At 55.6% G+C, this 15,419-nt stretch overlaps 1 protein-coding gene across 1 annotated transcript in view; it reads right to left on the bottom strand.

The window, feature by feature from the left end:
* Nucleotides 1-12,309, bottom strand: part of CCDC33 (coiled-coil domain containing 33) — a gene marked incomplete at both ends in the record, with an annotated part of 41,586 nt that extends 29,277 nt beyond the window's left edge. The window contains 3 exons of the mRNA XM_084268154.1: nucleotides 9,575-9,754; nucleotides 10,735-11,171; nucleotides 12,000-12,309. Of these exons, the coding sequence (XP_084124280.1) occupies nucleotides 9,575-9,754; nucleotides 10,735-11,171; nucleotides 12,000-12,309 (927 nt within the window). The remainder of the gene's footprint in view (nucleotides 1-9,574; nucleotides 9,755-10,734; nucleotides 11,172-11,999) is intronic.
* Between the last annotated feature and the right edge of the window lie 3,110 nt (nucleotides 12,310-15,419).

The following is a 15,419-nucleotide window of genomic DNA, read 5'->3' as shown; positions in this document are numbered from 1 at the left end:
TGCTTAATGCCAAAAGCTGGGGAGGTGGTGTCCCCAGAGATGCCAAGAGCTGGGAATGGGGAGGACAAGCCAGGGAGGGGATGTGCCTGCCCCATCCCCTGTCCCCACAGCCGGGCTGTGGCTCTGCACCGTGGATGTCCCTGGCTCATGGCAGGGCCGCTGTGGGAGGCATCCCACGTGGGGTGAGATCGGCCCAACGTCCCTATTCAGTGTGGTCCCAGCTACCCTGTGATCCCACTGGAGATCCCAAACCAGGTCACCGGAACGGGATTAACCATTTCAGGTGCTGTCATTTCCCCCAGGGCCCCCTGACCTGTTAACAGCTCCCACCTCCCTCAGCCCCTACCACCCACCTTCTCACCAGCTCAGGCTCCTCTGCAATTTACAGGGATGCTGCAGGATTTGGGATCTCAGCCCAATCCAGGGGGGGGGGGGGGGCGGGCGGGAAAGGGCGAGAGCGCTGCACTCACCCCCCTCCCCAGCTCATTAATTCCCACCAGCTGATGTGATAAGGAGCAGCAGAGCTGCAAGCTGCTGCTCCTCACCCGTGGAGGGACCATCCCCTCACCCATCACACCCTGTCCAAGTGAGAGACGGCTGCAGCCTCGGCCTGCCACCGCCTCAGTTGCTGTTAATTCATCTGATATCGTGCAGTGCTGAGCCTGTGAAGGGTTAAAACCCACTTCAGACCCTGCAAAGCATCCCCCTTCGTGCATCCTCCTGACCTCCTGGGGTGGGAAGCCAGAGCTCCAGCCCGTCAACCACCCTGTGGGCTTCTCAAAGCTGCTGCCTGCAAATCCCCTCCGACACTGTGCGTGGCTTTGCCTCCAAACTCCCTTAACGGGGGGCTGGTTCAGCCTCAGCCCTCTCCCTTGTCTCTCCCAAGGCCGCCTGGATGCAGCAGTGATGGGCTTTGGCAGCAGGGAAGGTGACCCACTACCATAGGGGATAACAAACCCAACCCAAAGGTTCGCTTGCAGGTGCTCTGACCATCAGCAGCCTGGAAAAACATTTAAATCAGCTTCCCCCCCCGCCAACTCTGTGGGTTATTTTTGCTGTCAGCTCAGAGGCTGGCTGGGGCTGGGGGCTGGGGACCAGCTCAGTATTGCCACAGCCAGAACACAGCACGGAAGGAGTAGAAACACGAAGTGGGGGGAGGATTCCCTGACCTGCAGAGCAGATGCGGGGGGGATGGATCTCTCCAGCTCTGTGGCAATCATCCCCCCTTCCCCTTTTCCCCCCTCCCCTTCACTCAGCAATGTTGATGGAGAGGGGAAATTACATGGCTTCTTAACCCGATGCGAGATGATACCGTGTCATGTCACCCCTCCATGAGCCTGAGCTGCTGTCACCCTGCCCCAGAACCCTGGCTCTCCCTGCACCCCCAAAAGCACAGCAAGCCCTGACACCATCCCCAAGGGGCATCTCAAAGAGCATCAACCCTATCCTAGAAATAATAAATAAATAAAACCAACCTGATTTTACTCCATCCCAGCATCAGCAACAAGGGCAAAGCTGGGGAAAGGAGGAGGAAAACACAGACTTAGGTTCAAGGCCAAGCTGGGTTGCCAAGGGAAGGCAGGGATGGCTGGGGGCTTCGAAGAGGAAGGGGTGCTGGATTTGCAAGGCAGGAAGCCTGAGGAGTCTGTGTAGGCAGGGCAGGCCGAGGGGGCTCTCCCCAGAGACCCCTCTCTCCTTTCAAGAAAACATCTGTTCAGGCTCCAGCTCTGGATTTTTAATGAGTATTTGAGCCTCAAATACTCACTAAAAACCGAATCCAGCAGAATTCCAGCTGAGAAACAACCTTGCTTTGAATTGCACAGACCTCTCCAAGCTCTGCTCAGACCCCAGCTGTGATGCTGGATCAGGGTCCCATACTCTTATTTTCAGCTCCAGGTCACTATTTTGGGATATTTTCCTGCATTTTCACTGTTTTATTTCACATTCTACAAAACAGAAGCGGGTTCCTTAGCAGGCACCTTCCTACCCAGCACTTCCATTTACGCAGCCCTGGAAAAAAAACCCAGTGGGTTTTTTTTACCTCCTGCAATGGTTCCAGCACCATCATTAGCAAGAGGTTTTAAGAGCAAATTCACGAGTGGTTCAGGGAAGTAAAACCCAGCAGGAGAACAAAACATTTCAAAAATAGCAGGTGTGCACAATGCCAGGCTTCACAGGCAGCTGGTGCCCGAAAACCCCAGCCAGCCTGTGATTAACTCCCCCCAAAACAAATAAGAAAGAAGACCCCAGTCACTGTTCTTGGAGGAAATTCAGCATTTCCAGGTAGAGCCCACGCTTGTTTTGAAGTTCTCTTATTCAGCAGGAAGCAGAACTTCTCCATCCCTGCCAAGCCAAGTGCTCTCACCCAGGAATGTGCAACCTGTGGAGCCAGGAAATAAATTCCACCTGTCCCTGAGGGTGTCAGCTGGGGACACCAGGTGTTTAAAGCATGTCCAGGTCTCTCAGAGCATCGCCGAGTCCTGCAGAGCATCTCGAGCGCCTCGCTGCCCGGGTCCCTCACAGCACCGTGACCCTCGAGCATCCCTAATGATGATGATTAATTATTCACGCTGGGACGTTGCGGGGAGGTTGATTAACCCCGCTCGAGCTGCCGTCATCCTAATTTGTTTTCCCATCAACTCTTTATTGTCTCAGATAAAGGGCCGGGACCTGGCAGCCCCTCCCAGATTAAATCAGCCCCGTTTCCCCCCCCACCCTGCAGAAGATGGGTGCTGGCAGGGTGCTCCTTGAGGTCTTGGTGTCCCCGGTGCGTTGGGCAGCGTGAGGCCAGAGGTGAGCTCCAGAGGCTGTACCCCTGTGATGTTCTCCTCCTCACCCCCAAACACAGCCCTGCCAGCACTCCTCAGGATGATGCCCCAGAAGACACCAGCCCCAGCCCTGCTGTAGGAGGACAAGGACCCTCCTGGTCCTTTGAGGCAAGACCCCCTTACCCCCACCAACCCCGGCTAAGGCTGGGAGCGATGCTGCCGCTGGAGCCAGGGCTGAGGGGATCCCTTCCTCTACGGCTGCGAGCATTGGCAGCCCTGAGCTCCTCCCTACCTCGAGCAATTTATGGGCAGCTGTTGGGAATGTGTCGGCTTTATCCTCCTCCTGAGACTTCATAAAATAATAGTAGGCTCCATAAGTGAAGATGGACTGGGGCTGGTGTGAGTTTTCCTACGTGATGTCTCCCCAGGCTCCTTTCAAGCCTCCTCACGGCCGCTAAACACCGGCAAGCCGTTTCCCTTCCCTGAGAGGCTGGGAAATAAAGTGCCACTTGGCTTTAAACAAGCAGCAGGATCAGGCCGCGGGTTAAACCTCCAGCGACGTGCCATGAGGGGTCTGAGCATGAGGTAGGGCTGGAGCACGGCCGGGACATCCTGGCCACGGGGATGCTAAGTCCCCACGTGTCCCTTGGGGTATCCTAGCAAACCCAGGGCTGGACCACGCAGCTCTGGGATGTCAGAGCTCACCAAGAGTCCCTGGGTCACAGTGGAGCATCCCCCTCCCAGCTGTGATTGGCTCTGTTGTGGCAGCGAGGGTGGCTGTACCTATGGATACAGTGGAGGTGGGACAGGGAGGGGGGCTTGACATGTCATCAGGCAGCCAAATGGGGTGAAACATGAGCTTATAACAAGGGCTCAGCAGCCCATGGGCAAGTGGATGCCGTTGCTTTGCCCAGACGTTGCCACACGAGTCTCAAATTTAACACCCTGACTCCATGAGTTTTTTGGGGGGTGGGAGATGCATTGCATCCCACACCCCTCTGCCCCCACATCCCCAGGCTCCCCGCTGGTCCCCACAAGCTGGGGGTGTCAGGGTACAGCATTAACACCCCACATCCATACGGGTTAGTACCCCCCACACACACCCCCAAAACAAGCATCACGGCTCCTTGCCTGCCTGCCCCTCTCTCCAAAGCAACCGGAGCCTCAGCACTAATCAGATTGGAGGCTGTGAAATCTCATTTGAGGCTCTATTAATGCATAGCTGGCATGACACAGGCCCCGGCCTGTCTCCCATCAGCAAAACAAGGAAAGCAATCTAGCCAGGGAGAAAAAACCCCAGGAAAAGCATCTCCCGGAACAAGCTCGGGGGAGCCGGCCAAACGCAATTACAGTTAAAAGGAAGATTAAAACAGTATCAGCACTCTGCTTCCTCCCACCCCCCTTCTCCTGCCCATGGGAGAGGAGCACCGAGCGGCACCCAACGCCGTCCCTGGCACTGGGGTCCTTCAGGCAGGGGGATGTTGCCCCTCAGAAGCAAAGGGGTTTTATTTTTTTACAGGGTGATACCATCTCCGATCACCAGCTCTTTGGGGGTGCAGTGAGGTCTCATCCTGCCTGGGTCCAGCTGTGGATGCTTTCTCCTTTCTGAGGCTTTGCTGCCTGATGCTCCAGAGCTGCTTGCCATGGGGTGGGGAGGAGAACGCAGCCCCCCCTTATAATGACATCTACCTGATGGAGAAACCCTTCCCCTTAAAAAAAACAACCTCTGGGATGGCACAGACCAGCTTCCCAAGCCAGAGGAGCTGGTGAGCACGTGGTTGCCGTTTCTACGAGCTTACAAGTGCATCCCTCCCCCACCCCCCCACCTCCTCAAAGGCTCTAGCCTAAAACACAGCCTGGAGACCACCATGGCTGGAGCACTTCAGCACCCCCACGCAGTCCCGGCTCGGTTGGTTGGTTGGGGGTAGGTTTTCTTTGGAAGCAAGCCCAATCCTATGGCAAGGGGCATTTCCCAACTGCCCTCCAAGGGAAACGAAATGGGCAGAGGTTAAAACCCATTAGAAGATGCCTAGAGGAATAAAAGCAAGAGGAAAAGCTGCGCAGGAAAGCATCACCATGCAGGAAAGCAGCGGGGTGCTGCTCTGCTCCCACCTCCAAGCCAGCAGCAGGGAGCTGGGAGGGGGGGACGACACACATTCTTATTTATATTTTTTTCCTTGGATACAGGCTGAGCTTGATGTATTCTTCTTCTTCTCACTTTTAAGCAAGGTTTTTTCCTTCAGGGGACCCTGTGGGAACTCGTTAAAAGATCACAGAGCTGTTTCGGGGCGCCGGGAGGGAGGATGCTCTCCCCCATCAGTACTCAGGGATGCCGACTCCAAACCGATTTCCCCGGGGAGCCCCGTCGCCTCTGGCTGGGAATCCCTTCGGGCTAAAAATTGCCAAATTCATTTTCCTTCCATTTATGTAGAAAACTCCCAATTCACCTGTCAAATAATTAAATGGGCCGGCAGCCCAGCGCCGCCTCGGCTGCTCCATTAGGAGAGTTTTACACTTCCTATATTTATCGGTGGCACGAGCGCAATTTCCTCCCCCCCCCTCTTAAAAGGGAGCAATTTTCTCTTTTTAACCCCATTTGCTTTGCTCGTCAAGGCAGTTATTTGACACTTAAAGGGCCAGGATGATTTAAATTGCAGGAATTTGGACTAGCAGCCTGAGTGGAGCAGTTCCCTGCGAGCAGCCCAAGAATTTTTGCTTTGCAGATGAACAAATCAAACAGCAACTTGGGGGGGGGGAACCCACCCCACAACCTCTTGAGGATTCATTTTCTCCATCTGAGAAGATTTTCCTCCATTTTAGCTAAGAAAATGGGAATTGCTGCTCTGCACTGGCCCGTTTCCAAGTGGGATCTCCACCTGGGGAGGGAGAAACATGCCTGGAACAGGACTTTTGGACCGAGCTGGGCAGCCTCAGCTCCCTGATGTTATCACAGGCGACACAATTTCCTTGCAATGCATCATTCCTTTTCAATCATTCCTTTTCACCATCACCCCCCTCTACTTCAGTAACCCAGAGCTATGCAAACAGCACCCTGAAGCTATTTGCCTTGGGTCCCCTTTTGCAGATGGTTCCCTCTAGGATGATGCTGAGAGCCGTGGCGCTGTCGGAGGAAGGTAGAGTCCGCGACAAACCCATCACGCCGCGCTCCTCCCCGGGCTGACAGCTCCTCAAAGCCCTACAAATTGCTCGCCGGAGCGGCGTTATTCATCTCGCCCGTGTCCTGGGGTGAGCCCTGCCATCAGAAGTTTGTTTTTCAGCTTCATTGGGCATCTAGTGAGGCGAGTCAGCTCCAGCCCCTCACCCCGGTGTCAGGGCGGCAGGCTTGGGAGAAGGGCTGGAACCCTTGCCACCTTCCCAGCGACGGTCACTGTCGGTGGGATGAGTGATGGATGAGCTGGCCAGGGGACAGACAGGAGACACACGTCATCCATCACCCACTAACAGAGACCTCTGCCCCAGCCCTGCCGCTCTGGTGATGGGAAGACAGAAGCTTTTATCTGCCATCATCGCTCAGCGAGATGGGGCACATCGCAAGGGCATCTGCATTCCAGTGTGAGCATCCACATCCCAGCATGAGCATCTGCATCCCGACGCGAGCATCCACATCCCGGTGTGAGCATCCATATCCCAGTGCAAGCATCTGCATCCCAGTGTGAGCATCTGTATCCCAGGGCGAGCATCTGCATCCCGATGAGAGCATCCTTGCCCTGCCCCTGCAGCCCTGCTCCCCCTCCTGTTGCAAACGGAGAGAAATGCGATGTTTCAGCCCCAAACCATTCCCCAGCCCTCTCGGCACAGCTGGAAAATTGAACCAGGCTTAAAGTTAGGGCTGAGTTTAATTTGAAGCATTTGGGAGAAGCCAGGGTTGGGCTCTGCTCCCCACTGAAAAGCAGCAGGGCCAGCAAACTAATTCTGTTCAGAGCCTGTCACCCATGTCTGACCGGTGCAGAAGTGACTTCTGAGATACCCACTGCTTTAAGGAAGCCCTGGGCTGACCCCCACACCCAAAAATGGGGACAAAATAAACCCTCTCCAGGTCCCTGTGCCTGAGATACACCTGCTGCTCAGGGAATGGCAGTTTTACTCTCTGTACAGTGCTTAAAAAATGGTGACCTTTATTCCTGAGGGACATTTTTTGCTCATCCCTCTGCTTTGTGTCACCCCAAGTCCCTTGGCACCCACTCACGCTTCCCTAGGGAAGCTGTTCAGCTCCAGAGGAACAAATCACAGTGTGAATAGAGCCAGGAGGTGTTTCAGTCCCGTTTTTGGGACCCGTTGATACCCCACAAGCAGCAGCTGGCTTCATATGGCATGGATGTGGACGGGGTCTCGCCCAGCTGCCCCATGACCCCTGTGCTCCCACAGCCTGGTAACCAAGCGGGACTGAGCGGGAGCACGAGCTGCGTGTGAAGCCGTTTGTTTGCTGCAGAAAGGCTGCTATTCCATGTAGCCTGAAAGCAACAGATTGCTGTTTTGGGATGGGTGCCTCCAACTGCCAGCTGGTCCAGGGAGACTGGAAACAAACCATCTTCCACACGGGGAAACTGCTGGGGAGGTTTCCAAAAGCTGGCTCCTTCCCGAAACGGAATGGTTCCCCAGGGAAGGGAATGACTTCTCCTTATCTGAGCCCCCGTGCAAAGACCCCAGGGCTCAAGGTGAGCCCTGTGCCCTCTCCTCCATCCCTGAGGCATCATCCATGGCATGTTATCGACCCACTCGGTGTCGTGCTCTGGTCCTGGGACAATTAGGGAGCTGTCTGGCTCCGCAACATGTGTGAGGCATTCGAAGAGCCGAGCAGCGCCGGCCGCTGCGTGCCTGGGAATAAATTATCCACGGGTTGCAGAGAGATGAGAAAAATCATTATCCCCAGGCTTTGGCCTTTTGGGTGGAGCTCAGCCCCCGTTCATCACCCCCACCATCCTGCAGATGAGATGCTCAGCACGCAGGCAGTGTCAGGGATGCAGCTGCGCACTGTTGCCGTTTGGGAAAGGAAAGCAGATGGATGCGATAGCTCAGCATCCTGATTTCTCAGGACACCGGTCCAGGCAGCAGCCCAGTGATGGATCCCAAACAATCGATCATCTGAGTCCTGCCAGGTTCAGGAAGACATCTAGGCTCTCAAACTTCCCATTAGGGTTCACGTTCCCCAGGTGTAGCAGGATCAGCTTTGCCATGCTCAGGTTTGGGCCACCAAGAACCGAAAGGGCTCCAGACTGACAAGCAGCTCCCACACCTTCAGCTGCCTCCGGGCTGCAGCATCCTAGGAGCACTTTTGGAGAATAAAACTCCTTCCCAATTTCACCTGGTGCATCCCCCTTCTCCATACCCACCCTCCAACACATTTTCCATCCTTCCATCCTCCCAGGAGGGCGAGAAGCCAACATCCCCCCCCGCCCCCCCGCACTCCTCCCCCCGCCTTTCTCTCTGCTTTTAATTTTTAAATAAAACCCATCCTGGCAAATACTTGCTGGGTGACATCAGCAGCAGGTGATTTATTGCATTCCCTCGGGGGGCCCAGGAGCAAAATTGCATTTGCTAATGCCTCTCCTTGGGCCCGCTGGCCTGGCTCCGCAGCCACTCCACAGCGCAGCCGATTGCTATCGATCCCCGCAGCTCGGGAGCGTTTACGTCTAGACGTTGGCTGAGCAAACTCAATCAGGGCCCCGCTAATAAACGCTTCTGGCCAGTAAATTTGGGGGTTGATTGGGGTGGGGATTTATCCTGTCGGAGGGAAAGAGCTGAGGCGCAAAGGTAGCAGCGGGTATCTCCTGCCCCGGTGCAGGACACGCTACAGAGGAGAGGGATGACAACCTAATTTTTACCCGATGATTTATACTTGGGGGAGGGCTGCCAGCCCTCATCCCTAAGCCAGCACAGCAGCAGAAGACCTTGCCACGAAGCCCACCATCCCCAGCTCTCCCACCAGCCCAGCTGGAGGGCACAGCAAGGCAGGGGGTGGGGATGGATGGACACAACTCCCTGGATGAAGAAGAAAGGTCAGAAGATGCAGACCTTGCCATGAAGCCCACCATCACCATCTCTCCTGCCAGCTCAGCCGGAGGACACAATGAGGCAGGGGGTGGGGATGGATGGACACAACTCCCTGGATGGAGAAGAAAGGCCAGAAGATGCTTGGGTGGGGGTGTGTGTGTGAGATCAATCCCACCTCTGGTGCTGTAATCCGGCTTTCTCAAGCAATGTTTTCACAGGTGTATGAGGCATCTCCCAGAGCAGCACGGCCAACGCCTTCATCAACGGGCGTGTTGTTCTTACAGCAAGATGCAGGAAGCAGAGCCCCAGGGGTAAGGGTTGGCTTTTTTCTTCCCCCCCCCCCCCCCCTTTATTTAGACAGCTTTTACCATCACTAAGCATGGAGAAGTGCAGCCTCTCAGAGCGCATTAGCCGTGCCCTATGCTTTCCGCGGGTTTTAGGGGTCTTGGGTTGAGCTGGAAGATGGGATGTTTAAGACCTGCCAGCCCCAGATGCCTGCAGTCAGCATTTTAGGAGCTTCTAGGTGACACCACCCACTGCCTGAGGACGGTCAGCTCGCAGGGCTGCTGCTGTGGTGCTAGGAATGCCAAGTTTGATGTCTCAGTTCCCCTGTCCCCATAACCGGGCTGAGAACAGGATAGCTGGGGAGCAGGAGCAGCGCTGGTACCCCAGCCGGGCTGGGGATGGGAGGAAGGTGGTCGTATCCCCTTGTACCCCTCCATCTCCTCCCCAAGGGGAAGCTACTATGAGTAATAACATAATTAATTCAAGATGGTGTCTTCTCCTGCACTCACCTGTGTTGGTGAGGAGGCTGGATCCGGGCTGGAGCCTGGCGAGGAGAGGTGGAAGCTGCTGCGGCTCGGTGATGCGAGGGCAGGCACGGAGGAAGAAGAGGAGGAGGAAGAAGGATGCTTGTTCACGGAGTCACCTGGGAGCTCCAGGGAGGAGCTGAGTGTGTGGCCTGCCCACAGCCTCTGGGGTAAGAGAAGGGGCTTGAAGACCCAGCTTTGAGTGCTGGCAGCATCCCCTATAACATCCCGCCCATCCTGGCAGACCCCCCGGGAGACCCCCCTGCATCCCAGCTCCATCCTCTAACACTTGGGCTCAGGACCTTGCTCTTCAAAGACAGACAAGTTTTGCAAGAAATGGGGGACCCCCTCCACAAAACCACTGTTCCCTAAACCAGCCATAACCCCCCCCAACAAGATTTATTTCCAATTTAGAGACACCCTCATACACGTTCCTGGGGGCTGCTCCTCTGCAACCCCAACTACCACAGGGAAAAGAAAGGAGATTTTTAAAATAAAATAAAATAAAATAAAATAAAGTTTATAAACTTATTAACAAAGATTTTAGCAGCCCAGCCCAGCCCCTCCCCCCACCCACCCCCCCATCCTTTATAAGGAGCACCTGCCTAGCTCCTTGTTCCTCTGATGGGAACTGGCTGCTCCCAGCCCTCCAAAGAGCTGAGCAGAGGATGCTGGGGGGCTTTGTCTTCCCTGGGGGTGTCTGCTGAAGGAGATGCCCTGAGCTGGCTGGGGAGGTGAGGGGGCTTTGGGTGGGTTAAGCAAGTGGGTGGGAAGCTCCATGGGACAAGATGTAGGTCTGTGCTTGGCTGGGGATGGTTAATGTTGGGTAGGACCATCCTGGGGAGGGCAGGGCCAGGTTAACACCCCATGAAGGGCTTTAGAGGGACCCTAACTTCAGTGCCAGGTGGGGGCAAGTTTTTAACCTTGTAATGCTGGGGAAGGAGAGAGGGGAAACTGAGGCAGGGGTGTGTTGTTTACTAAAGACACCCCTGAAAAGCCCCAGAAGTCTCTTTGCTTTTATTCCAGGTGGTGCCTGCATGGGGCCATCTGGTTACCCTGGGGCCAAATCCAGCCTTAAGCAGGCTCCTCTGCTGTTGTTTTGCTGCAGAGCTGGATCTCTGCCCCCTGAATCTGGTCTCACCTACCTCAGGGGAGCTCCCATCGCCCTTGGTGGGCAGCGCAGGAGAAACAGCCACGGGTGTAGGGAGCAAGTGGATGGGGACAGGGCTGTCTGGTGTTGGGGCTGTTCCTTGCTGACCCCCTTCTTGCTGGGTGCTGGGGGGTGAGACCCCGGCGGTGGGTGGCCGGTGCTCGCGCAGGGATGCGGTGAAGGCCAGCCGGCCGCAGTGCATCGCTGGCTGCTCGCTGCCCACCCGCAGCAGAGCCATGGCAGCGCTGTAGTGGTACCAGTCCTCGTCCCTTCCAGCTGAGACCTTCATCCGGGGCTGGTTGGTGCGGGGGTAGATGGCGAAGAAGGCTTGGCCCACCCGCCTGCCCCTCCTCATCCTCTCTGCCCTCCCCGGGAAGCGCAGGGCTTCGACGTGGAGACGCACGTCGTGGTTCTTGTCGTTCTTGCAGAAACCTGCCAGGAGTTTGGGAGGGGTGAAGCCTTGTGTAGGAGGGCTGGTGCCCCCATGAGCGTCTCCTGGACTCATCCATCAGCAACCCAGGTTAGCTCAGCTCTGGATGTGAGCAAATGGGTTCTCAGAGTCCAAAGAAGGGCTATGAAGATGATTAAGGGCCTGGAGCATCTCCCCTATGAGGAAAGGCTGAGTAATTTGGGACTGTTCAGCCTTGAGAAGACTAAGGGGGGACCTAATTAAAGTCTATAATTATCTTAAGCAGGGGATGCAGGGGGAATCAGCCAGCCCCTTTTCAGTGTCTGTGGAGACAGGACAAGGGGCAATGGCTGCAAGTTGGAGCACAGGAAGTTCTGCACCAACATGGGCCAGAACTTTTCCCCAGTGAGGGTGAGGGAGCCCTGGGACAGGCTGCCCAGGGGGTGTGGAGTCTCCATCTCTGGAGATATTCCAGCCCCGTTTGGACGCCTATCTGAGTGATATGTCCTAGGGAGCTGCTTTGGCAGGGGGTTGGACCTGATGATCTCTCGAGGTCCCTTCCAACCCCTACAATTCTATGATTCTATGCCTGGGGTAGGAGGGGTGTTGCCCCTGCTCTCCAAGCTGGACCTGCCCCATTCACCCACTAATCCACAAGCCAACTCAGATGGCTTTGACTCCAGCTCAGGGTTTTGCTGAGGAGGAGCAGAGGTGTGAGTGTGATACGAGCATCCTGATCCAGGCCTGGATGAGCATCATTCACAAGCCTGAGCTGGGCTGTGCTTGCTGCAGAGCCCCGCTGCTGGACCACCTCTGATGTCAACCCATCCCTGTGGCATCCAGCCTCTTACCTCTGGGCAGGGTGAAGATGAATTTCTTCCTCTGGAAGGAGCAGATCTGATGGAGGTCGCTCTGCTCGATGGTGTCAGTGGTGCCGGTGCAGCTTTGGATCGCCTCCCCACTGCCATCCCGGAGCAGGACACCGGTGCCGGAGCCCTGCAGCAGCGGGTTCTCCACGGTGAGCCGCAGGGCATAGCGGCCCCGCTGGTTAAACTGGGCACTGACCACCTCAAACTCAAAATCCAGGGTTTTCTCCTCAGCCTTCAGCCGGGAACGCTGCAGGGTCGGGGGGACGCGAGGCTCCCCTGCCTTCGACGCCATGGGGATGGGAGTCTGGACCTTGAGGGTCTCTGCCCTGGAGCAAACCCTCCTGGAACCCTGGGGCAGGTTTCGGAGCCCAGCCGGCTCTGCTACTGTTCTTCCCTTCCCCTCCAGCAGGGAAAGTGCCTGAGGGTGCCTCCGGGTGCATGTCGGCTTCACATCTCCTCCAGGCAGCTTTCAAAGGCGGCAAGAAAGGAAAAGAACCCCCTGTCCTTGGAAGAGCATCCGTGGGTGCGGCGGGGGAGACGCCGGGAGCTTTGCTGCCCCTGTGCACAACCGCAGGGGCTTTGAACTCGGGTTTGTTTGCTGGTGAACCAGGTAACGAGATGCAAAGTGGTGGCTGCCTTCCAGCAAACACTCCGGGATATCCAGGGTGATGCTGAGCAATGCCAGGCAGACGTGTGCCTGCATGCAGGGTGTGTGTGTGAGCATCCCTGCAGCAAGGAGCTGCTGGCTCCTGGAGACTTTTCCTTTGGGATATTCACCCCAAAGGCATCTGGATGGTGGAGGAGGATGATGCTGGGAGATACTGGTGTGAGCTGTGGTAGCAGCTCCTGGGTGTTGCTGAGCACCACAGGACTACCCTACACCCACAGGCTGTTTGCTGGAGCTCCTGCTGATGGGACTGGGCAGCAAAGCCTGTGGCTGTTTTTTGATTTGGCTCTAAAGCAAATGTTTTAGCTGGGTTTGCTTATGGGGATAAGGGCAGGTGAGCTGGGGAGGGGAACTGTGTGAACCTGGGGAGAAGTTGGCTGTTAGAGCAGCTCCAGAAAGGGATGGGGCATTTGCTCACCTAATGTTAATGTCTGGTAACTCTTCAGGCAAGCTTGAGGCAGAAACTGTGCCATGACTTCACCACGCATGGGTTGGAGACTTGTGTTTGCATCCTGCCCAGGAGCTAGCTGGGCTGAAGGGATCAACCCAGAGCTGGATCTGGCACGGGCTGGGGATGCCCTGGGGGTCCCAGTTGGGCTGGGGATGCCCTGGGGGTCCCAGTCAGGCTGTAGAAGGAAAACTGGGGGTGGCAGGGTGCCAGCATGTAGGTCAGGAACCTTCTTGGAGGTGGAGAGTGATGCCCTGAGGCAAAAGGATGCTCTCCTCCAGTTCAGCCCTGCATGGGCTACCCTTTCCTGCATGGGTTCTGGCTGGTGCAACCAGAGTGGAGCTCCCCACCTGCCGAACCTCCTGCAGAGCCAGCTGAGCATCCAGAGGTTAGTCCCACCATGGATATTTTGGGAATGATATCGAGGGGATGGGTAACCTGGGGTGGGCAGGAGGAGCATGGTCTGATCCTCACCACCCTGCCCTGCCATAGCTTGTTTTCTCACCACCACAGAAGAGTTTTTGGGATGTTTCCAGCGAAACATGAGCTGGGGCTGGGATAGCAGGTGGCCCTTCTCTACCACAGCTCCCTGGTATGAAAAGCCACATTCCAGTCTCTTCACGCTGGTGTAAGCTTGAAACAACAAGGTTATCCTGGGGGAAAGGGGTTGGGGGGATACAACAGCATCTGGGACCCCAGGGCACTGTGAGGCAGCCAGCTGAGACCTGCACCCCAATCGCTGGCTCCAAGAATCCCTTTGGAAAGGTTCCCTGGCCATGGATGGACTCACTGAAAATAAATCCCGGTGTGTCACAGCTCCTTTGCTTCCAGAGAGGCTGATCCTACCTCCTGGTCTTTCCTTGGATTGTCTGGGGTTGGGGAAATTTAGGCTGGGGTCTTGCCTGGAAGCATGGATCCCAACCACAGCCTTGGCTGATGTGTTTAACCTGCTGCCATGGTGAGGATGCTGTGGAGGTCAGGATGAGGATAGGGAGAGAGAAATGGGTCATAACTCTGGGGGTTTGGGGGCACTGAGTTGGTTATAAAGCAGAAGAAAAGGGTGCTCAGTGTGGTGCTGAGCTTGAGCTGGGGTGAAACACACTAACGTGGCACAGACAAACCTGGGAGCTGAGACTCTCCTTCATCCCCCCCTGACCCCATTCCTCCTAAAACGAAACACTCATTTCCCAGCTCCACTGAGAAGTGAGGCTGGTTCATAGCACAGTGTGAGGTCTGTTTATTTTGGCCACCAATGAAAGGTGGCCTTTGGCTGGAGACCTCAGCGTAACGAGCTCAGTATGACTGGAAAGCTGTGGAATAGTGATGACAAATGGGTGGGTTTGGCCGGAGATGTCCTCAGCTCTGGGGTTTTTTTTTCCATGGAAAAGTCCTTCTTTAGGATCCCCAGGGGTGCAGCAAGAGGTTTGGAGCATACAAGGAGAGGATGCTTCTCCAGGAGTGGGCAAAAGAACTTGAGACCCTTAATAACATTGGTCAGAGGCTGAGGGATGCCTGCAATGAGGTGGCCATGGTGATGGTGGATCTCTGTACCCTATGGGTGTTGCTGGGAGAGGCACAAGGAGCAGGGATACCACCCTGTTCCCATGCTTACCTGGTGTGACCAGCGGGGTCTGGGATTGCTGCTGAGCTCAGAAACCTGGAGCAAGGGGAAAAACACCTTGGTGAGGTGCCCCATGGAAGCCTGAGCAGGAGCATCCAAGTGGCTGGTCTCCAAACTGGTTTTTGTGTGGGAAGCACCAAGCTGCTGGGGTTCTTCTAGCTCTGTGTGGGGTGTTGGGGTGCCTTGAGGTGGTTGGGTAGCACCAAAGCTGTCCCAGCACTGGTGTGCATCTCCATAACCCAGCACTTTGCTGTGACTGGGGGGGGGGGGGGGGGGGGGGCATCACTGGGGAACTTTCAGCTGGGGTAGGGGATGAACCCCACAACTCAAAATCCCAGCCCTTTTCCCCAGTCCCTCAGCTTTCCCAAGAACCCTCTCTGAGAACCCAGGCAGGATTGCTCAGGTACAAACAACCCCAGGGAAGGAGGAGCTGGGGGAAAGGGGGAGAAGACAAACCTGCAGGTCACTGCTCAGCATTGCCACGAGGTTGTAGCTAAAAATTAAGCTCAATCTTCAACCTTGATTAATTTTCCTTTGCTTTGCTCACTGTCACGTGTGGCTGGGGTGTGTATTTGCCCAGGCTATATGACTTAATTTTTTAATTATAAATAATTATTTTTATGAATTATTCTTATCCAATCCAGAATAAGAATCATTAATTATTAT

This window comes from Gallinula chloropus, assembly GCF_964237585.1.
Source record: "Gallinula chloropus genome assembly, chromosome: 9".
NCBI lineage: Eukaryota > Metazoa > Chordata > Aves > Gruiformes > Rallidae > Gallinula > Gallinula chloropus.
This window is presented reverse-complemented; position numbering and strand designations above follow the sequence as displayed.